At 29.8% G+C, this 20,583-nt stretch overlaps 1 protein-coding gene across 1 annotated transcript in view; it reads left to right on the forward strand.

Annotated features, from left to right (window-relative positions):
• The window catches only part of LOC107440676 (uncharacterized), a 68,409-nt gene that overhangs the window by 16,638 nt on the left and 31,188 nt on the right, over positions 1 to 20,583 (forward strand). The window contains exons 2-3 of the mRNA XM_043053289.3: positions 11,377 to 11,553; positions 13,744 to 13,861. Coding sequence (XP_042909223.2) covers positions 11,383 to 11,553; positions 13,744 to 13,861 — 289 coding nt within the window. The 5' untranslated portion in view covers positions 11,377 to 11,382. The remainder of the gene's footprint in view (positions 1 to 11,376; positions 11,554 to 13,743; positions 13,862 to 20,583) is intronic.

Here is a 20,583-nt window from a genome sequence, read left to right on the forward strand (position 1 = left end):
TATTAAGGGGAGGGAGAAAAAAAAAAACTTCTTAATTCCAACCGTGATAACTGCCTAGCTCTCGTATTCCGATGTAAAAGATTTAAAATTAATTTCTTAATTTTCTTTTTATTCATTACTCTGGCTGGGCCAAAATTGAATAAAACTGAGTTATTTTAGTTTTTTTCTTTCTTTCTAATATCTCCAGTGCTGTTTAAAATTTTTTTTCCCTTTGGTGAGGCTTAATCTTTTCTCTGAGCTCTGGTGACGCTTAATTTTTTTCTTTTTTTAATCAACTAGTTCTTTAAAAACTTCTAGATTAAACAATTTTTTACAATTTTTTAAAAAGCTAATCGCATAAATTGAATTTGCAGTATATTTATTTATGTTAAATTTCTGAAGAAATTTTTTTTTTTTTTTGGAGATAATGCTTAATGTACTCTGATTCGGTATTTTATTAACCCATTATGCAGCGGGTTTGATTTTGATTTGGGCTTGATGTTGTCGAATTGCTAGAAGGTCCTTTAAGAACATGCGTTAGAACTTTTTTCCAGGCGGCCACGGAGAATAGTCGGAATTTTAACAATCTGGAAATGCCAGGGAATTTAATTAAAATATACACAAAAGTCGGGAAAAACGATTCAAGAATCAATTTGAGTTTGTGGTACAAAATTCCAACTATAATTCCAATATGTGTTTTGTTGTTGTTGTTTTCGTATGCCTCTTAAGACAGAGGGGTGCGATTGTTTTTTTTTTTCCAGTGGTGCCATCTGTGGCCAAGAGTTCGACTTCTGCTACACCCGTTTATAGGGCGGACCCATTCATACATCCATTCATTCATCCACAGATCGTAACTTTGACCTGAATCAGAGGACGATCTATCTCCAATCCAGTACCCCCAGAGGTGTTGATTTGTTATGGGAACATGGAGGACTTTGCGACTCGACATATTTAACGTGCATCAGTCGCCGGCGGGGTTCGAACCCTAGAACTCTCGGACATGTGTATTGATATATTTGAAATAAGAACAAAGTAGTTACTACTTGAATAAAAAACTTCATTCACTTCAAAAATATACAGATTTGAAATAACTATCGACGTGTTTCAAGCGCTCAAAAATAGGCGCCCATTTTCAAGACTTGCAAGTCTTGAAAACTTGCCGTCTGTTTTCTTGTAAATTTTTATTTATTATTATTACTATTGTTTTAGAGAAAATTTCTTGTAATTTTTTTGAGGGGGGGGGGGTCATAAGAAAGCGGATATATTCGAATGCGTGATACATCAAAAGGTTAGTGTTTTATAATTCAACTACTGTTCTTATTGTAGAGGTGCACTATGCCGCCCTTAAGTTAAAAACGTCCTCTGAATTGTTACTGTACGACCCTTCGCCTTGCAACAAAAATTAATTGAAAGAACATACAAGAAGAGTTAAAAAATTTACCATCATTTTTCTGATTACTTTAAACTCACTTTTAAAAAACATTTAAATTATTAAATTAGGTCATGTAATTGAGATAATTTTTAATCAAATTCAGTTCGTATAAAAACTGAATTTAGTGTGTCTATCTTCGATATAAAAAAAAGGTCGTGCACCCCATTGTAAATGACTTCAATTTATATCTATTTGTTTCTAACTTATTTTTACTGCATTGGATAATGATTGATTTTACTTCCTGGTCAAGACTCAAATGAGAACCATTACCTTAACTACGGAGACGATCGTCTAAAAAGCATTTTTTCCTTTTGCTCTTTTAGTTCTTTTTTTGCTTTGTTACAGATGATCCCGTTTGTATCTAGCCGAGATCAAAAGATGCCTGTAAACAAAAGATTAAAGAAAAGCAAACTTTTATATATTTTAACCTTATCACTCCATCCAAAAGCCTGTTTTATCTGCAGTTTTGTGTTATCCTTAATAACTTCTGTGTTCTTTGTGGAATCTTACAACCCTCAAGGGATGAAGTGCCTTTCTCCATTGGGAGCCTCGTCTACGAGTGTCTTAACGCCTCATTTCGCCCAGGCGTGCCTTGTTCTCAAGAGATATAATGTGTTTATTGTTTATCTCGGGATAAACGCTTGGGTGCTTCTTCTTCTTCTTCACGCTTTTCTTTTTTCTTTCTTCGACTTCAAATATGAAGATTTTTCAGCTCCAGGTAACTTGACTTTGCCTGCTCGGAGCTGTCTTTGATTACTTGGGAGAATTTGCTTCTAAAGTTTTGAGTATAGTTATGATTAAGACCCGGGTTATGGTGACATTTGCATTTTTGGACATTCTTTGTCCTTTAGAGCATTTTTTGAGATTAATATGGCATTTTTTTTTTAAATTTTGGGGCGTATTTTGCATTTTAAAGCATTTTTTAAAGTTTTTGTTAAATTTTTCTAATTTTTATTATTTTTTATTATTACACTGGCTTCCAAACAACGAAGAAAATTTCTAGGATATTAACAGGTGAAGCAACATCTTTTCAAATTGAAGAAGAATTGTCAGTAAGTGTGACCGTCCTTTTCAAGTACGCACCAATAACATCAGTAGACGTTGAAAGAAGCTTCTCCTGGTATAAAAATTTGCTTTCAGGCAAGAGACGCTCGTTTACATTTCAAAATATTAAAAAAAAAATTTAATAATCCACTGTAATTCTGATATTTAGTAATATTATAAGATGGAAGTTGTTATATTCATTTAAGTTTCTATACAAAATGAAAATGTTTTGGAGAATATATATTTTCCTTTTTTTTTGTTATGTTTGGATATAAAACATATTTGTCAAACTTTAATGAACGTAGAACAAGTATTGCATTGCTTTATATTTTTTGAAACGACTCATAATAATTTTAAAGAGTAAAACATTGTTTTTGTTCAATATTTTTACTTCTATTTAAGTCATGTCATAAGGCATTTTTAGCGCAATTTTCGCATTTTAAGGGCATTTTTTTGCACTTTTAAGGGCATTTTTTGCAGTTCATAGGGGCATTTTTTGCACTTTTTAAGGGCATTAATTGAGATTTTTTAGGTCATCAAAATCCGGGCTCTAGTTATGATATTAAATAAGTTTGTTCAAAATTTTAAAGTTCCTGTCACACGCCAGTTTGTTTGTGAAAGTGTCCTGGAGGGATGTATTTGCAGATAAATACGGGTTCCACGACTCCGAGGCATTACTTCTGAAGAGGAGGCCGAGGTAGCGTGGTTGGTAGGACCTTGGACTCGTGTTCGTACGTTCGAATCCCGCAAACCGGAGAATCCCCGTTTTTTAAATGGTAAACGTTAAATTTGTCGGGTTCACAAAGTCCTCTATGTTCCCATAACAAATCCTTTGGGGTGAGCCGCGATGGCTCATAGGATAGAGCATTCGCCTTTCAATGAGGTGAACCGGGTTCGATCCCGGCAATGGCTGGTCGATACGAATTCCGTTCCGCATCTGGTTTGCACCGACCACAATGCTGACATGAAGTATCCTCAGTGATAGACGGATCATGGGTTAGAATTCCTTTCCCATTCGGTTAACCTCCCCCACGGTTAACCGTGGGAGGTTTTCCTCTTCATGTAACTCAAATTCTGGTTAGTTCCTTCAAGAAGTCCTTCACGAAGGCGAATTTCTCCCAATACTTGATCTAGAAGTTCCCTCGTCTTCTGGATTGTGTTAAAAATTACAAGGATACGGAGTTGAACATTGATAGTCGTAAGTTCGAAATTGGGTCAGCTGTTCAACAATGGTCATAAAATATGTGTCATAAATAAATGTCATTAAAAACTGACTAAAAAAATTTCTGATGTCTATGTAAATGTCTTAACTAAAAAAAATGTCAATGAAAACTGACACAATAATGGCACAAAATTTTGCTCTCAAGGTAAGTTAGTTTTCAAATTATAGCTGTTTAAAAATTTAAAAACTGTTAAAATGTGTTAAGTTTCAAAATCGAAAACCAGTGGTTCAAAAAATATGAAACTTCGTATTTTGTTGCAGGTTTAAAAAACATATTTACTTTTTTTCCCCTTCCGTCTGAAGAACGGATATTCAGTTTAAAAATAAAATTAAGCATTATTTAGCATGAACAATTAAGAAATATAAAATACTAGTGGGCAGCGCCACCTGCTACTAACCCTCGCCAACCCCCGAAAATTACTACGCGATCTTATATGGTTTGCTTCGCAAACCAAGCTCGCTTCGCTCGCTACTAACTTAGGTCCATTACAAATACACAAAATTCTAAGAATTCAAAACAATCATTCAAATCCATATAACAACTTTTTTTTTTAAAAAAAAATTACATCTTTTTAGTAAATATTAAGTCATTAAAATAAATTTGAATTCAAATAAATGACGTGTAATTCGTTAAACCTATTAGAAATGTGCTATAGTATAAAATCTTAAAGCATAACAGCACGACTGAGACTCATTTTCCAATGAATAACTAATAACAATAATAAAACAAATAAATTCGTGACATAAATCAAAAATCGTCAAATAAATTCGTAATATATAAATTCGTGAAAAAAAGCGCTTTCGACAAAATACTAAAATAGAGATCTATCGACAAAGACTACTCATTTCTGTCTAGCTTGAGGTTATTTCAATTTCCGTTTTTAAAAGAGCTATATGTTGAGCCACCTCAGCTAGATTTGGCATGTGACATTTTTAGCGGCAATCATTGGTCGATTTTCTAGCGTTGCCATTCGGGGAGTTGTAATGAGGCTGTAAGAGAAATATACATATAGATTACGTTCCGAAAGCAAGTAAAAATATGTCTTTTATATCTCTTCTCGCATTTCAGCTTTATCTCTTTTCAAATGTTTAGCTTTTAAGGGATATATTAAATCTGGGGTGTAGGCTTTAATAATAATAACAATAAAAAACACCATAGCTCGATCTTAAGCTTAAACAGGCTCAAATTTCAAAAGTGATCACATATCTTGTATCTACGCCTTCCATATATAGTTACATACATCATATATAGTTATATGGATAGCTATAGTGGTACATAACATAGTTATGGTTATGAAATGAGGCAGAATTTTTACCATTAAGGGATTTAATAAAATAAAATAAAAACATTTAATTTTGACAATTGAAAGTGCCGTAAGAAAGAAACTCATTTTCTAAAATGTTCTATGCAATAAGCACGTATGTTCTTGACTTTTACAACAAAAAAGAGCCGCTTTTTTTTTTACCCGTCTTACACTTTTATTTACCTACTTTGATATTACCTTTTTCTTTTCTTTCTATACTACTACTTTCATTATTATATTTGTATTTTGTTTTTATAAGCTTATCCATTTTAAGGAAAATTTGTCCAGTTCTTTTTATACATTTTAGGGAATAACATAAAAAACAACCCCTCGACCGTTACCATAGAGACAGGGGATTTTATGTGAATGTGCTGTGGGAATTGGCGAGATTACTTCTCCCAGATTACATTCATCTCATGCAAGAGAGTAATACAAGTGGATTACTCCCGATTTTTTGGCGATGCCTGTTGAAAATTCCGTGATCTCTTTCTTGCATTTATTTCCTGTCATGCGAAGAGAAAAAGCTTTTGGTTAAATCGACACGTAAGAATGGTGGATGAATTATAATTGACTTGTGTTTCTGGAATTCTTTTTATTTTTAATGCGTGTCGTGTAGCATAAAACACATTTTTCATCTGCATGAAAATAAGACAGGAATTTATGCTACTTACGTGGTTTATCTGGATTAGTGGTTTACAGCGTTTTTTTATGAAGCAAATCGTGGAAGTAATTTTAAACTAGTTAAAATAATTTTTTTTTCAATCCAACTGTAAAATATTAAAAAAAAAAATTTTTTTTTTTAGCTTTTCGAATAACGCGCAAAACATTGGGCACAACTTCTTTATTTTAGACATTTTCGTTTTTTGATTCAGATACTAGAGCAGATTTAGATGAAATGAAAAACTTTCTGCAAGTATTGATTAATTCTTGTAACTAGTTTCAACCCTTTCGACGCCGTCTCATTTTGATGAAATTTGCTTGAAAATAACGGATTTTTTTTTTAAATGTTTCATTTTATGGAATTTTATATTGATTCATACCACAAGGATGTGTTTAGTAAAAAACAATTCAAATTTTTTTCAACTGTCATTAAATAAAATAATAAATATTAACCAAAATTCTTTTTTTTTTTTTTTTTGCAATTATCTTTTGATAAACAAATTTTATAGTTGTATGCAAACATTTTTCAATTCGATGAAAAAGTTCTAGTTCTTTTAATCTAGTTCTCCTGACCAAACTATTGGGACCATATATTTTGGGGGTCAGAAAATCGTATCCATCGGGAAAAAAGGTATGTTTATTCAGAGAGTACGCTTTTGTGTCTGATTTCGTAATTTAGAATATCGTCTGCAATTATTAATTATCATATTTGAGGTTACCCCGTCAAGCCATTAAGATAGAGTCTTAGAACATGAAGATTCAATTATTAGATCAAAAGTTAATTTTAAGGTGGTCCCTTTTTTTCCCCTCACTGCATGCACAGTCTTACTTTACACAATAGAAATTATTATGAAGAATTATTGCTATTCCACAACTCTTTTTTTATTTTCTAATAAATAGTTTTTTTTTATTTTCACTTAAAAATAGTGTTTTTTAGTCGTTTTTTCTGCATGTTCTTAAAGCATGCTTATTTATTAACTTAAGCGTAAGTTAAAATTCATATAAATCACAATTTTACTGTCAATATACTCTCGCAGATTTTCAAAGAACATTTTTAGGAAAAATGTTCTTTTTTCCTGTAACGTTCTCAAATTTTTATCTATTTATTTTACTTACATGGTTAAAGTTAAATATACAATTTATTGATATATTTTTTTGATAAATTTCATGATTAAGTTAGAATTTCTAAATTTTTTTTTTTATTACATCAACAAGAAATACTACATTTCAAAAACTTAGAACTAACCTAAATTTTAAAAGATTTACTTAACAAATAACAAGTCAAAGAAGATAATTATATTTTTTCTAAGATAGATACAAGTTTCAAGTAAAATTTCAAAGGATTTATAATAAATTCACGAAAAATTGTGAATTTGCTTGCGTCAAAATAAGCTAAGTTTTTGTGTCTGATTTCGTAATTTAGAATATCGTCTGCAATTATTAATTACAACAGAGGTTACCCTCTCAAGCCATTAAGATTGAGTCTTAGAACGTAAAGATTCAAACATTAGATCAAAAGTGAAAGTAAAAGTTGTTGTAAATCTTGTTAGCATGTATTGTTTTGAATTAAGTTTGCCTAAATGCTTTAAATTTAGAATACATTTATTTGAAAAAACAGATAACTTATACACTTTATTACAACCTACAGAAAGTTTAAAATCCTCTTAGCTATAAGGACCAAAGAAAAGAAAAAAGTTTATTCCAAAATAATTTTATTTTTCTTGAAACCGATTTTTATTCCAAACCCTAGATAAAAGAGTGATCGAAAACATAGGCGCGTGGTGCAACAGCTACTGAAATAAGTGGGAAAGAAGATAGCCAATCGAAGTGAAAGAAATCAATTTCGTGTGTTTTTTTGGCTGCCAGACCATTTTTCTCTTAAGATCTTTTCTACCACATACATATTGGTCTGGAAGGAATAGGATAGAATAGAAATGGGAGAATAGTAATACGCTTTTGAGATGAGGCTGGAATCGATTTATCGACCATTTTTCTAGCCTCTCTCAACACACGAGATGAAATTCGTGGACCCTACGTAACTATGACGTCGTTTCTTGGTTCATTTTTCCCTATGACGTAATACTGGTTCATTCATTCCTTACACTACGATTCCTTTAACAAAAAGAAAAAAAAATTATGCTGGATTATTACGACGTCAGTCGCCTCGTTTCTTTATTTTTTTTTTATCTAGTAGTAGAAATTTAAAATTTTGTCTGTATATTACCTTATTTTAATTGATTGTGGTTTTGATTGGGAATTAAGGTATGATATTGCCTTGTTTTTTAAGAAAGGAAGGAGAAAAAAAAAAAACTTTTGGTCCACACTTGCATGTCTATGAAAAATGTGATGTAATGGCAGGGGTCTGTTTAGAAGAAATTTGGGCCCGTTAACGGACCCTTCACAAAATATCTTTTCATAAAAACGGACCCTTCACAAACTGTTTTAACTTAAAAACGGACCCTTCATAAAATATTTTAACTTAAAAACGGACCCTTCACAAAATGATTTTTCTTTTAATCGGACCCTTCACAAATTTGTTTATCTTCATTATTATTTTGTTAATCGAATAAACCCTGTCCAGGGCAGAAAACAAGAAAGATGGATGTAAACGAATTAAGTTTTGTCTTCGGCAGACGATTCTTCCATTATTCGTCCGAAATTAATATTCTGCGTTCAGCAGTATAGGCTAAATACCAAATATTTGTATGTTGCATCTCTAATTTAGAAGGAGCAATTGTTGTTTATTTTTTAAAATTTAATTTTTTTAATTACAATTTTACAGTGTTGAGCATAATCTTGTATATCTTTACAATTTAAAAACTCCTTGAAAAAGTTTTTTTTTTTTGCAATAATGGACCCTATTTGCACAAATTCATAAAAACGGACCCTGGTTGAAAGAATGTGAGTAATTTTTTCACAATTTCACGACCTTTCACAAAATATCTGGACAAACCCCTGAATGTAAAAGATTTTTTTAGCCTTCATGGTGCACCACGGATCCTGATATAATAAGACCAGGAAATCTTAGTGATAAACATGAGCTAGTTCAGTTCTAGTATGTTAAAATTCTTTCAGATTTACTTTTCCCCATTACGAAATACTCATTCATTCATTCCTTACTCTACAATTCCTTCAAGGAAAAAAGAAATGCTGGATTGTTACGACGTTAATCGCCTCGTTTCTTTATTCTTACCTAATTGTGAAAATTTAAAACTGCGTATGAAAATTACTTTACTTTCAATAATTGTGGCGTTGATAGTGTGATATTTGCTTTAAAAAAAGGAAGAGGAAAAAACTATTATTCCACTCGCTATTATTCCTCGTAAGTCCATGAAAAATTAAATGTGGATTAACGTAAAAAGTTTCTTTAAGCCCTTTCGGTGCAACATCGAATATGATAAAGTAAAAACAGGGTATTTTAGTGATAAACGGGAGTTACTTGAGCTCTAGAACCGAGTTCTAGGATTACTTGAGTCCAACATGAGTGTTGCTTCAGTTAACTTGGTGCATTTTTCTTTTTCACGTAATGCAGTTTCATTAATTCCTTACACAACAATTTCTTTAAAAAAAAGAGAGAGAGAAATTGTAGACCAATTGCAATGTCAATCGCCTCGTTTCTTTCCCTTTTTAGCTAATGAATTTTATAACTACCCGGAAATATACCATAAATTTAATAATTGTGGTTTTGTTTATGAATTAATGTGTAATATTGCCTTTTTGTTGTTTCTAATGCCACTTGCCAATACCAGCAAGCCTGCTTGGTTAAACCAAGCGAATTTAAAGCAGAGGGTGCGTTTCTTGTTTTTTTGTGGATCCATCTATGGCCAGAAATACGACTTCAGCCACACACACGTCGCAGCCCTTTTATAGGACGGATCCATTCATGCTCCATTCATTCATCCATAGATCGTAATTTTGACCTGAACCAGAGAACGATCAATCTCCAATTCAGTACCCCCAGAGGTAAAAAAAATAATGGGAAAATCGAGGACTTTGTAACCCGATAGATTTAACGTGCACCAGTCACCATTTGCTACGAAGTCACGACGTCTTGGGCATAGAGCCAACGCCTTACCAATCAGGCCCTGTATTGCCTTGCAAAAAACACTATTTGTCCACAATTTTATGTTTTTAGATCAATTAATATAATGGAACGATGTAAGTTTTTTGAACAATCCATGAAGGAACACGGATCTTGATAAAGTAAAGACAGTTTATTTCAGTGAAAACTAAAGCTTAGAATTCTGAGTATCAATTTAAATTGTCGTTTAGATATATTGGTTCATTTTCCTTATGACGTATTATTGCCTCTTTCATTTCTTTCACTATACGAATCGTTAAAAAAGAAAAATTATATACCATTAGGACGTCAATCACGATATTTCATTATTTTTTTATCTAACTTTAGAGATTTCGATATCCATCTAAAAAGTACTTTACTTAATGTTATTAAATCTGTACTCTAAAGATACTTGGATACCCAAATAAATATGACTCAGGAGAAACGAAACGTTTATTTCATATGGACAGCACAAGAGGGAATAATAATATAGCAAATATGAGAAAGTAAATAATTGGTATTAATTTTGATATTAATTTTAAACATAAATTTTAGATATAATTTAACAATGTTTAATATTGACTCGTAGTAATCTTGACTTGTCGGACATTTATTATGAATGCGCACACTTGGACAACAATGAGCTATTTATTGAGAAACTATAGTTTCTAACTGAAGGGTTTAGAACAATACAATAATGATAAGCCTAGCTGTGGTGGCTCAGGGGATAGAGCGTTCGCTTTCCAATGAGGCGAACCGGGTTCGAATCATAGCGATGGCTGGTTGATATGAATCGCTCACCCGACTCGCACCGTCCACAGTACTGACGTAAAAATGTCCTTAGTGGTAGACGGATCACGGATTAGAGGCCTCTTGCCGTCAAGCTAACCATGGAAGAATTTCGTGGTTTTTCTCTCCATGTAAAGCAAACGCGGGTTAATTCCATCTTGTTAGTTCTCCACGAAGGTGAAATTTCTCGCGATACTCGATCTAGGAGCTCCCTTGTCTTCTGTATTGGGTTCAAAATTACAGGGCTACGGAGTTGAATATTAGTAGTCTTAAACCCAAATATTCGGGTCGGTGTTTCAAGATGGTTACAAATACATAAATATATCATTAATAATCTTAAATTCGTTTTATGTCCGATAGTCAATTGAATTCGCAGTCCTAGAGTTGAATCTAACTTAGATATGAATTGGTGTAAATAAAGCTGAAAATGAACAAAATACACAGCATTAAGTCTTCTCTTGAAATGAAAATTGCTATAAACGTTGAAAAGAGTTATTACATTACACATATCTTTGTTGACAAATTTCGTTAAGCGCAATCAGATGCTTTTCATAAATTTCTCGATATATTGTTACGAGAAAAATTAGGTTTCAAAAAAATATCATTTCTTTTTCATTAGAATTTTATTTAAAACGATTTATGAAAGCAATCGAAATATGAAATAATTAATGGATTATTGATTGATTCAAAAATGTTATAGAAAAAAGAAAAATCCTAGATCTCGGAACCTTAGGCTCCTCGGAACACCAATTGGGAATTGCTCTATTATTCTATTCCTCTTTCCTCTTATTTATTAGCTATATTTCTCTGTATATCTACATAAAGTCGAAGGACACAATATGAAAACCAGTAAGTAATCTAAAAGTATTTTCTTTCTTTTGCATAGGGTGGTATGGCCCCAGTGCTTCGTCACTGTCCTTGCCTCCGTCCTGAGAACGACGATGTTCGACTATTAGAATACAGTCATTCGAACTTGGATGATGTGCCAAATGAGGTGTTCGGATATGAGCGGACGCTTGAAGAACTTTTTCTCGATGCCAATCAAATAAAAGATCTTCCAAGGGTAACCTTTATCTTGTTTTTGCAATTTCTTTTTATTTATGTGTATCGTGCTTTCTCATAGTAATAGCTATATTACTTTTTTTAGAATTGGCAGAAAGGAGATAAAAATTAGTTTTAATATTTTGCACATTTTACAAACTTCATAATTTTTTTTTATAACCGCAGTTGAACCACCGACCCAATTTTATGGGTTTACGACTACCAATTCCAAATGCGCAGCCTTGTAATTTTGAACCCAATGCAGAAGACAAGAGAACTCCTGGATCGAGTATTGGGATAAATTTGCCTTCGTGGAGGGCTTTTTGATGGAGCTAACGCGCATTTGCGTTACATGGAGAGGAAGACCACGAGAAACTCCCACGGTTAACCTAACGGCAAGGGAACTCTAACCCATGATCCGTCTACCACTGAGGATATTTCACGTCAGCACTGTGGTCGATGCAAGCCGGATGCGGAATTCGTATCGACTGGGATTCGAACCCGGTTCGCCTCTTTGGAAGGCGAACGCTCTATCTCCCTGGAAAATTACTTTATGTTATTTGAATAGAAAGTTAGACATTGATAATGCGGAAACGTTTCTAAAAATATACCGTATGATAAGGTGACAAAAGAACCATTGTCTAAACCAATTCGGAAGACTAGCATTCGCATTTTTTGACCTCCTTCCGACTAGCTTAGGCACTTACTTTACTACTGGAATTCCGTGCTTCTTGGCAATCCAAGTTTCAATATATTCCTGCTTGTAGAATTTGTCGCGTTATTATCGGAAGGCGTAATTTACGGTCAATTAAAATTCGACGATTCTGTTAGATGATAAAACAAGTTTCATTCGTTTCTTGACCACGCCACGCAGAATTAATAGCGATATTATCGCCGAAAGTAATATGTTGTCAATCAGAATTCCCGCAGCTTTCTGATTAGCTAGAGCACTCTAATTTTAAATAATGCTCTGTTCTACATGATAGTCTAGCATTTAATCGTTTTTTGACTGCTTCAAGCAAAATCTTCAATTTATCACCAAATAAAATTTATTGTCGATCGAAATTTCTAGACTAGCTACTAGACATTCTAGACTACCTAGATTAGATTTCATATGGAGTTCTGCTCCTATTACTTACTGACCAGCGGTTGTAAAAACTACATTATTTTTGTTGTTTGCTATCTACAACTACTTTGTTGTGTTACAAATGTAGCTAATCACAACTACTTTTTTTTTAAATGCAATAATTACAAACTACTTTGGAATTGTTGTAACTACTTCACAACTTTAAGGAGACGAATTTATGTTAAATGTAAGGAAATAATTAAGAAATATTAATTCATGTTTAAATGAACCAGTTTGTAATTCCAAAAAAAATTATTATTTTTTTTTTTTTCAAATAATAAATTTGAAAAAAAAAAAACCTTCAAACCAAAAACCTTTTCACCTTCAAATTTTTTTTTGCTTTTCTGCCTACAAATATTTAATTTATGAAATGCGAAATTTTGATCGCATTCTTAGAGTGCTTAAATTTCAACTGGAGCATTGTACCTGATTACAATGCAAGTTACTACTATTCTTTCTCAAATGTTACTAGCAGAATTTATGTATTATATTATCGCCTATTGGAATTTTGATTACTTTTTACATAAAGTTAAAAAATCATGGTTGTTTTTTGGGGACTAAAAATCATACTTTTTACTTACGTATAAATGATTCCAAAAACTTGTGTAGTTAATATTTTTTACTGTTCTTATTTTAAATAAAAAATGAATAATTTTACTGCATTTTTATGCAAATTTCATATTAGTATCTAAATGTCTTTCATTTTCTAATTCAAAAAGTTTTTAGTAAAATAATTGAAGTAAAGTGAGTTTCTGAATCTGTTTGGCAAGATCGAAAAAAAAAAGTTAAATAAATAAAAATTGTGAAGGTTTGTTTTGAAGAAAAAAGTGTGAATTTATACTGGGAAACAATAATAAATAATGCAGAGCAGACAATAACATTGAGCTGAAAATTTACAAAAATCACCGTCCACTTTCATGTTGAATTTTATATCTGCAAACTATTGTATGTATAGTCTTGTTTTTCAAATATTCTTTTCTCTCTTAAGTAGAAATCCTCATTTTAGATGCTATTTTACTGGACCTTCTTTTTCTTAGTTGTATATTTACAAGTTTTTAAATATTTAAAAAATATCTTTGTTTTTAGCCTTTATTCCACTGCCATGGCCTACGAAAGTTAAATTTAAGTGACAACGAGATTCAAACACTTCCACCTGCAATTGCTTCTCTCATTAATTTGGAGCAACTTGATATCAGCAAGAATGGTAAAATTTTGTTTTAAAATACCATTTGCAATGTATTAAATTTTTTATTACATCTATATGTGAAGTTTTTAGTGAATTCTTGATATTATTATTACAGAAGATAGCTGAATTTCATGACCCATTTTTTAAAATAAAATTTGAAGAAAAGGAAATTTATATTTAAATTTCATGTGTATATATATATATATATATATATATATATATATATATATATATATATATATATATATGGGAAAAAACCCAATCAAACTCAGCTTGACTCAGCCTATCATCTCTTCAGTGAGTTGATAAATTGAGTTGTAAGCAAGGCCGGATTAACCATTAAGCACACTAAGCACGTGCTTAGGGCACCAGAGGATAGGGGAGCACCACAAAGCCTAACTAAATGTTCACAGTACATAATTTTTTTTTTCGAAGCATTGCTTTAAATTTATTATTTTGAGCTTCCATTTTAAGAGTAGATAACAAGTATTTCTAAGTATGAATTTTTACATAATAAAAGAACAAAAAACAATTATGTATAAAAAAATTTTGGTCCTATGATGAAAATAGGTGGTGAATTTCTATGCGATAAAATCTCTATTTATTTTTCCATTACAATGATTCTATAACATACTGCTACGATTTATGTTTACAGAATATTTTTCGCAGTTGTAGCAAAGTTAATACTTCAGTAATTTGATTTTTTTTTATGTAAGAAAATTTGATTTAAAAAATTTTGATGCAATGATTTGATGATGTAAAAAATGTGATTTTTGATGTGAAAAAACTGTGTTATGCAAGATTGCAGTTTTTGTTTTTATGTGATGCACATTTTTTAAAAATATTTGCTTATACTATATTTTTAATTATATTCTCATTGCAACTGGAAAAAGAAGTCATCAAATTATTTAAAGGTTGTGTTGGCAACTATTTATTTCAAAATTTTACCTCAAATAATTTTTTTATTCACTAAAGGAAGAAAAAGGAGCAGTGTTTAAGTATCATTTTTCGAAATTTCTTGTGGAGGAGAGGTTAAATTTGCGCAAATATGACCACACACTTTGCATCACTTATGATTTTTTCATCTATATACACTGGCGTCGGAACCATAGGGGTCCGGACCCCCCAATAATTGGGAAGCCAGGGTTCATTATTTTGAGAAAATATTTCCGTTTTGTTTCTATAACTTTTAATTTCTCTCTCTCTTATTTTTACAAAGCGCAACTTATTATATTATATAATTAAAAGAAAATTAGTAAAAAATAAAATACACACAAAAAAATGCACTGTCTGAAAAAATAAAACAGGTGTTTAGAGAACTACAAGAAATGTCACAGCCACCCTTTCCTTCAATAAGCAATAAAACACTCTTCCCACCATTCCTTCTCACTGTTAACTGATAAAGACGATTCTCCCTCAACGTAACACACATAGTCATTTGATACCCAAAAATAGCCGCCTTAGTTTAGGATACGGGAAAATGGTTAGCATTTTTAACTTATCTTTATCGTATTTATGGCCCTGGGCTCTTTTGTCCTCTTTTTTAAAATGTCAAATATCAACAGACCCCTACCTATTCATAAATTGTCTCAAACAGGCAATTATCTAGAATTTCTAGGGGGGATTTCAGTAGGGGAAGATTCTTGTAGACATTTTCAATTTTTTTTGGGTTTTTTTTTGGTGGTTTTGTTAAGAAAATTTCTCAGCCAGCGCTCACAGTGTTATTCCATCATTATTTAAACTAGACATTTCCAGTCAGTTCAAAATTTTGATAAATATAAGTAGTAATTCTGTTTACTTTTATATTTTGTTTCATTAATTGTTTTAACTTAAATTATTAGTTCTTATTTTTTTTAAATAAAGTTTATTTAAAGTTTTTGTAATAATGTTTATCGTTGAAAAATAAGAAGTCATTAAATAAATTCTGGGGAGGTAAGCAAATGTTTGTATTAAATCACTTACTAATACATTTATTATTATATGTTTGCAAGAATTGTTTTATAGTTTGTATATTAAATTTATTTATACAGTACATCATTTCATGGTTTTACTGTTCATTGCGCATGGATTTATTTTGAACGTACGGAGCTACTTTTTATTTATATTTGTAAAATCAATGTAACTTTTTAATTTTTAAAATTATAAATCGAAACTTAGAATTTTAATGACCTTTCTTTAACTTTGTTTTCATTCAGAAATTTAATGTCACGTTTATGTTTATAAGGACATTTATAAAATTAATAAAAAATTTTAATTAAAAAAATTATATAAACATTGATTATTTATGTTCAAATATAAATAATTATCACTAATTTGCATTTTAATTAATTAAAACAATGAAGAATTACTTTAAATCAAAAGTTTCCTAAAAAAATTCATATAATTTTATTACGGTAAAAAAAACTAATAAAAATATTTTTTTTAAGAATGAGACAAATTGTTAAACTCAATTTATTGTATGAGTGTTTAATGATTACTTCATGTAATTTTATTTATTTTGTTTTTATCAAAATAATATGGGATTTTTAAAGTAATTATTTTGTGCTAATCAACATTTTCATAATTTGATATTTTCAACAAATATTTTTTCTGAATTAAAAGTATTAATTTTTGAAATTTTAATACTGAAACTATAAATACTGCCGATAGAGGAAGGAAAATAAGAGTTCTATGTGTTGCCTTTTTTATTTTTTCGTGTACATTTATATGAAGTTTTTACGGTTACCAAAATAAATCATGCGATCCAAGAAAACCAAAAATATCTCATCTTGTCTGTTTCTTTGCTTAAAAATAATAAGAAGATAAATACATGAAATAAAATGGGCATAAAAATTATTCCCATCACAATTATTATAATTTATCATTTCTTCAAAATATGAATACTATAGTTCTGTCAATTAACTGAATAAAATTTTATTTTCCTTTTTAAAGACAACAATTTCGATTTTTAAAACGTTTTGAACCGGAACAAGATGAGAAAATGGCTAAATTTAAAAGTGCTTTAATATTCTTGAATTTCTCAAATTTTTTCTTCTTCTTTTTTTTTTTTTTTTTTTTTTTTTTGCAATTTAGAGTTTTATAAATATATTTATTTTAATCATGATAATCTCTACTGAAACCAATTTAAAGATAGTTTCTCCAGTATTATTATTAGTGTTGCATCTTTCATCTCAGAAATCCAGATCAATTCAAATTCATAGTAAAAAAAATATTTTTTCGTTTAGCAAAACGTATTATGACTTTTTCCTTACATTTTTTTTTTAAAAATTCCACTACAATTTAAAATGTTAAAATATGCCCCCAAAAATTTATCTCATTCATGATTGTTTAATCACGTAGGATTACATGACATAATATTATGCATTTATAAATTTCATGTCATTCTCGTCAAAAACTTTAACAGACAAATGTTCTTTTCAAAATAAAACTAAATTTTTAAGACACTGTGCATATTGGATTTAAGTAACTTTACTTTTACCTCAATGTATTATTTAAAGAAATTATGCTTATTTTTCAATTGAGACTTTTGAAAAAGGGACATGCGTGCTACATAAAAATGATATGTGATACATGATTACTTCATATATTTTTAATACTTTATATGTTTTAATTTTTACATATTTTTAATTATTTAATATATAGTATTGTAATAAATAATGTATCAATCAACAGTCTCTCAGGGGCTAAATCTTTTAATTAGTTAAAAATATCAAAAAAATTTAAAGTACTATCAATTTGTAAAGTTTTAGTCGTTTCGATGATACAATTCATTTTTTAATCATCGAATAAATTTGCAGTATTTCATACATTATATAGTTATCAAACACAGAATACAAAAATATGAAAGGTTCAAAAGTTGAAAATAAAATTGATGAAATTTTGTTTTTAAATAATGCTTTTTTAAAAAAAATGTATTAGAAAAAGAAGAAATAATCATTCAATAAAAAAATGGAAAGTAAAAATAGAAATTATCAATAAATAAAATATTTATTTGTCAAAATGTTGTTATCATGCACTATTCTGCAGTTTTTCCTATTTAGCAAAAATTTTACTTACTGAACTCTGTTCTTTTTTTTATTTTTAGTATGCTACTATAATTGAAATAGTATTTTTATTAAAAAAATATTTAGCTATTTTAGACTAACAAGCCCAGCTCTCAAGGCAGTTTTTGAGGACAAATATATTTCCTCGCCCGAAGTAAATTACAAACTTACGACTCACCACAACTCAATTTTTGATTTATATTAATGTAATAATTGTATTTACTGCTTATTTTACTGATTCCCATTTTGAATCACACCTTCACATTGCACAGTTGCATCTGCATCATCCGGAAAAACTCCCCAGTTTAAATTTTTTATTCATTTACAAGCCGAATACCAGTTCAGCGCATGGGGTAGAAAATAGGAAAGTAAATAATCAATAAATCGATGTTAATCAACATGCACAAGTATGTACCAAAGCAATTAATAATGTTAAAATAATTCAAAAAAAATATTTATTATTATTTGTTGCTCTTTCCAAGAAATTTCCGTTAGATCAATGTGCTAACCTAATGTTTGAACAAAATTCAATTTTTGTATGATTTTAATTTTTGCATAATTATAATTTGAATAAAAACTTCAAGACCAGTGAAAAAAAATTTAAAAATAAAAATAAAAGGGATTTAAATATTATTTTATAATTAATTTTAAAATTGTTAAGAGGTAACGCAACAAACAGAATTTCTAATTTTGTAATTATCTGAAAAAAGTGGTGCGGCACAAAATTAGGGTTTCAATTGAAGTCAACATAAAAAAAATAATATTTAAAAAATATAAAAATTGAGAAGCCAGTGTAAGAGTCTTTTTTTTTCGAATTACTTCTACTATTCTAGTTTTCATAGAAGAAACTAGTTTTTAACAAAGTTAGGTATATGTTTTATATTATTATAATCTGGTCTTTTATCACACGAGGACATAGTTTCTTCTTTCCGCATCCTTTTTTACCATTATTGTCTTTCAATTTTAAGAACTTACTGACTAGAGTCTTTGATCTTGAACTACCTATCATTATCATCGCAATAGCGCGAATATTTATTAATATTGAAGAAAAAGCTTCTATCGGTTCTTTTCATGATCAGTTAATCTCTTTACCTTTGCCACCAAAACTTCTAAAAAGCGCAATAAAAAATACATAGCAAGAATTCATGGCAAATTTGCAAATAGAAGTGTTTTTCAATCGTCGTATTTTTTAATTATATTTATTTCTAAAAATTACTGGTAGCCTTTAAGTTTTTACTCAGGCTAAAATACTAATTTTGATCTTAACAATTTTTTCAACATAATTTTACATAATTGCAAATCTTGTGTGTAGCGTTATTTTTTAATAATATTCCTTAAGAATTAAATAAAAGGGATTTAAATTGTATTTTTCGATTTCTCAAACGCTTGCTCTAGTCTGAAAATTTTTACTCAAACAGTACTTTATGTTGTATTTCATTATAGATTGTTTGATTTGTAATTTTCTGCGCATTTAATAGTATTTTTTCACAGAATTGTACACATGATGCTCCGTAAAGACAACTCCTTCGATAAATTTCTAGAATTCTTGTCACAAATGAAGTAAAAAAAAAAAAAAGGATCACAAATTGATATTTCAGGGGGGGGGGGGAAGAAAATCAAAACATGACCAAAAATTTATGTTAAGTTGCCGAAAAAACATAGAGGAATTGAAAGACACTTATTTGAGACACTTCAAACTTATTTCGGCAATCAAACTGGTTTGAAAGTTTCAATTCCGTTTATCTTAATAGTGATTCTTACGATTTTCTTGTCGTTTTTTCCCGCTTTTAAATGGTAGTTTGCTATTCAAAATTTGTATAGTTTTTTAAACTTAATTCTTAAAGATGATTCTAAAATTGTATATGAGGAAGTAGATTACGGACCACTCTGCATCATAGAATCAAGATGTTTCTTGATTCGATGATGCAGAGTTTATTCATTCATTAGAGTTGTATTTCTTATTATATACACATATATAATAAGGGCAAGGGTGATATTTTTCTTTTTTTCTCAAGAAACGTGAAAATAACAGTCTTAAGTATGGTCCCCCCCCCAATAAATTTTATCTGACGACGCCAATGTCTATATATATCGAATATTGAAATTAGATTTTAAGATGTATATAAAATGTATACTATGTAATATGAATGCAAGCTAGTTTTTTAATAAGGAAAGAATTACAGGTTCCTTAGTCCTTAGAGTCTTGTATAAATATAAATGTTATAAAAGTTGAGCACAAAAGATGTGTAAATTCACAATGTGAACCGGATGTTCGTAGACGGTGAAAAATATGTTAAAAAGAGTACCCATTAAAACTAATTTAATTTTAAAATCAAATGTAAGAAATAAGTAGCAATAAAATAAAATTTTCAATTGAATTGGGTTAAGTGCAAGTAAACTATATTTTGTACATCTTATAACGAAATTTGTAAAAATTATAATTAGGAAGTAAGAAAAGTACTGAAAATTTCAAATTAAAAATAAATGACAAATTTAAGAAAGATATTTTTACTAATTGAATTTAAAAATATGTTTAATAACTAATAAAGAAAATCCTTAATGATAATGATTTAAGTCAATCAAAATTATTATTGAAATAATAATATTATTTCTGTCACTAAAAATAAATTTAATAGTTGTGCTTAATTTATACTAGTAGCCCGTGTGTACATCGGATTGAAATAAATAATTAATTAA

Source organism: Parasteatoda tepidariorum, chromosome 5, assembly GCF_982258835.1.
Source record: "Parasteatoda tepidariorum strain Cologne lab strain chromosome 5, Ptep-v5.0, whole genome shotgun sequence".
NCBI classification, from domain to species: Eukaryota; Metazoa; Arthropoda; class Arachnida; order Araneae; family Theridiidae; genus Parasteatoda; species Parasteatoda tepidariorum.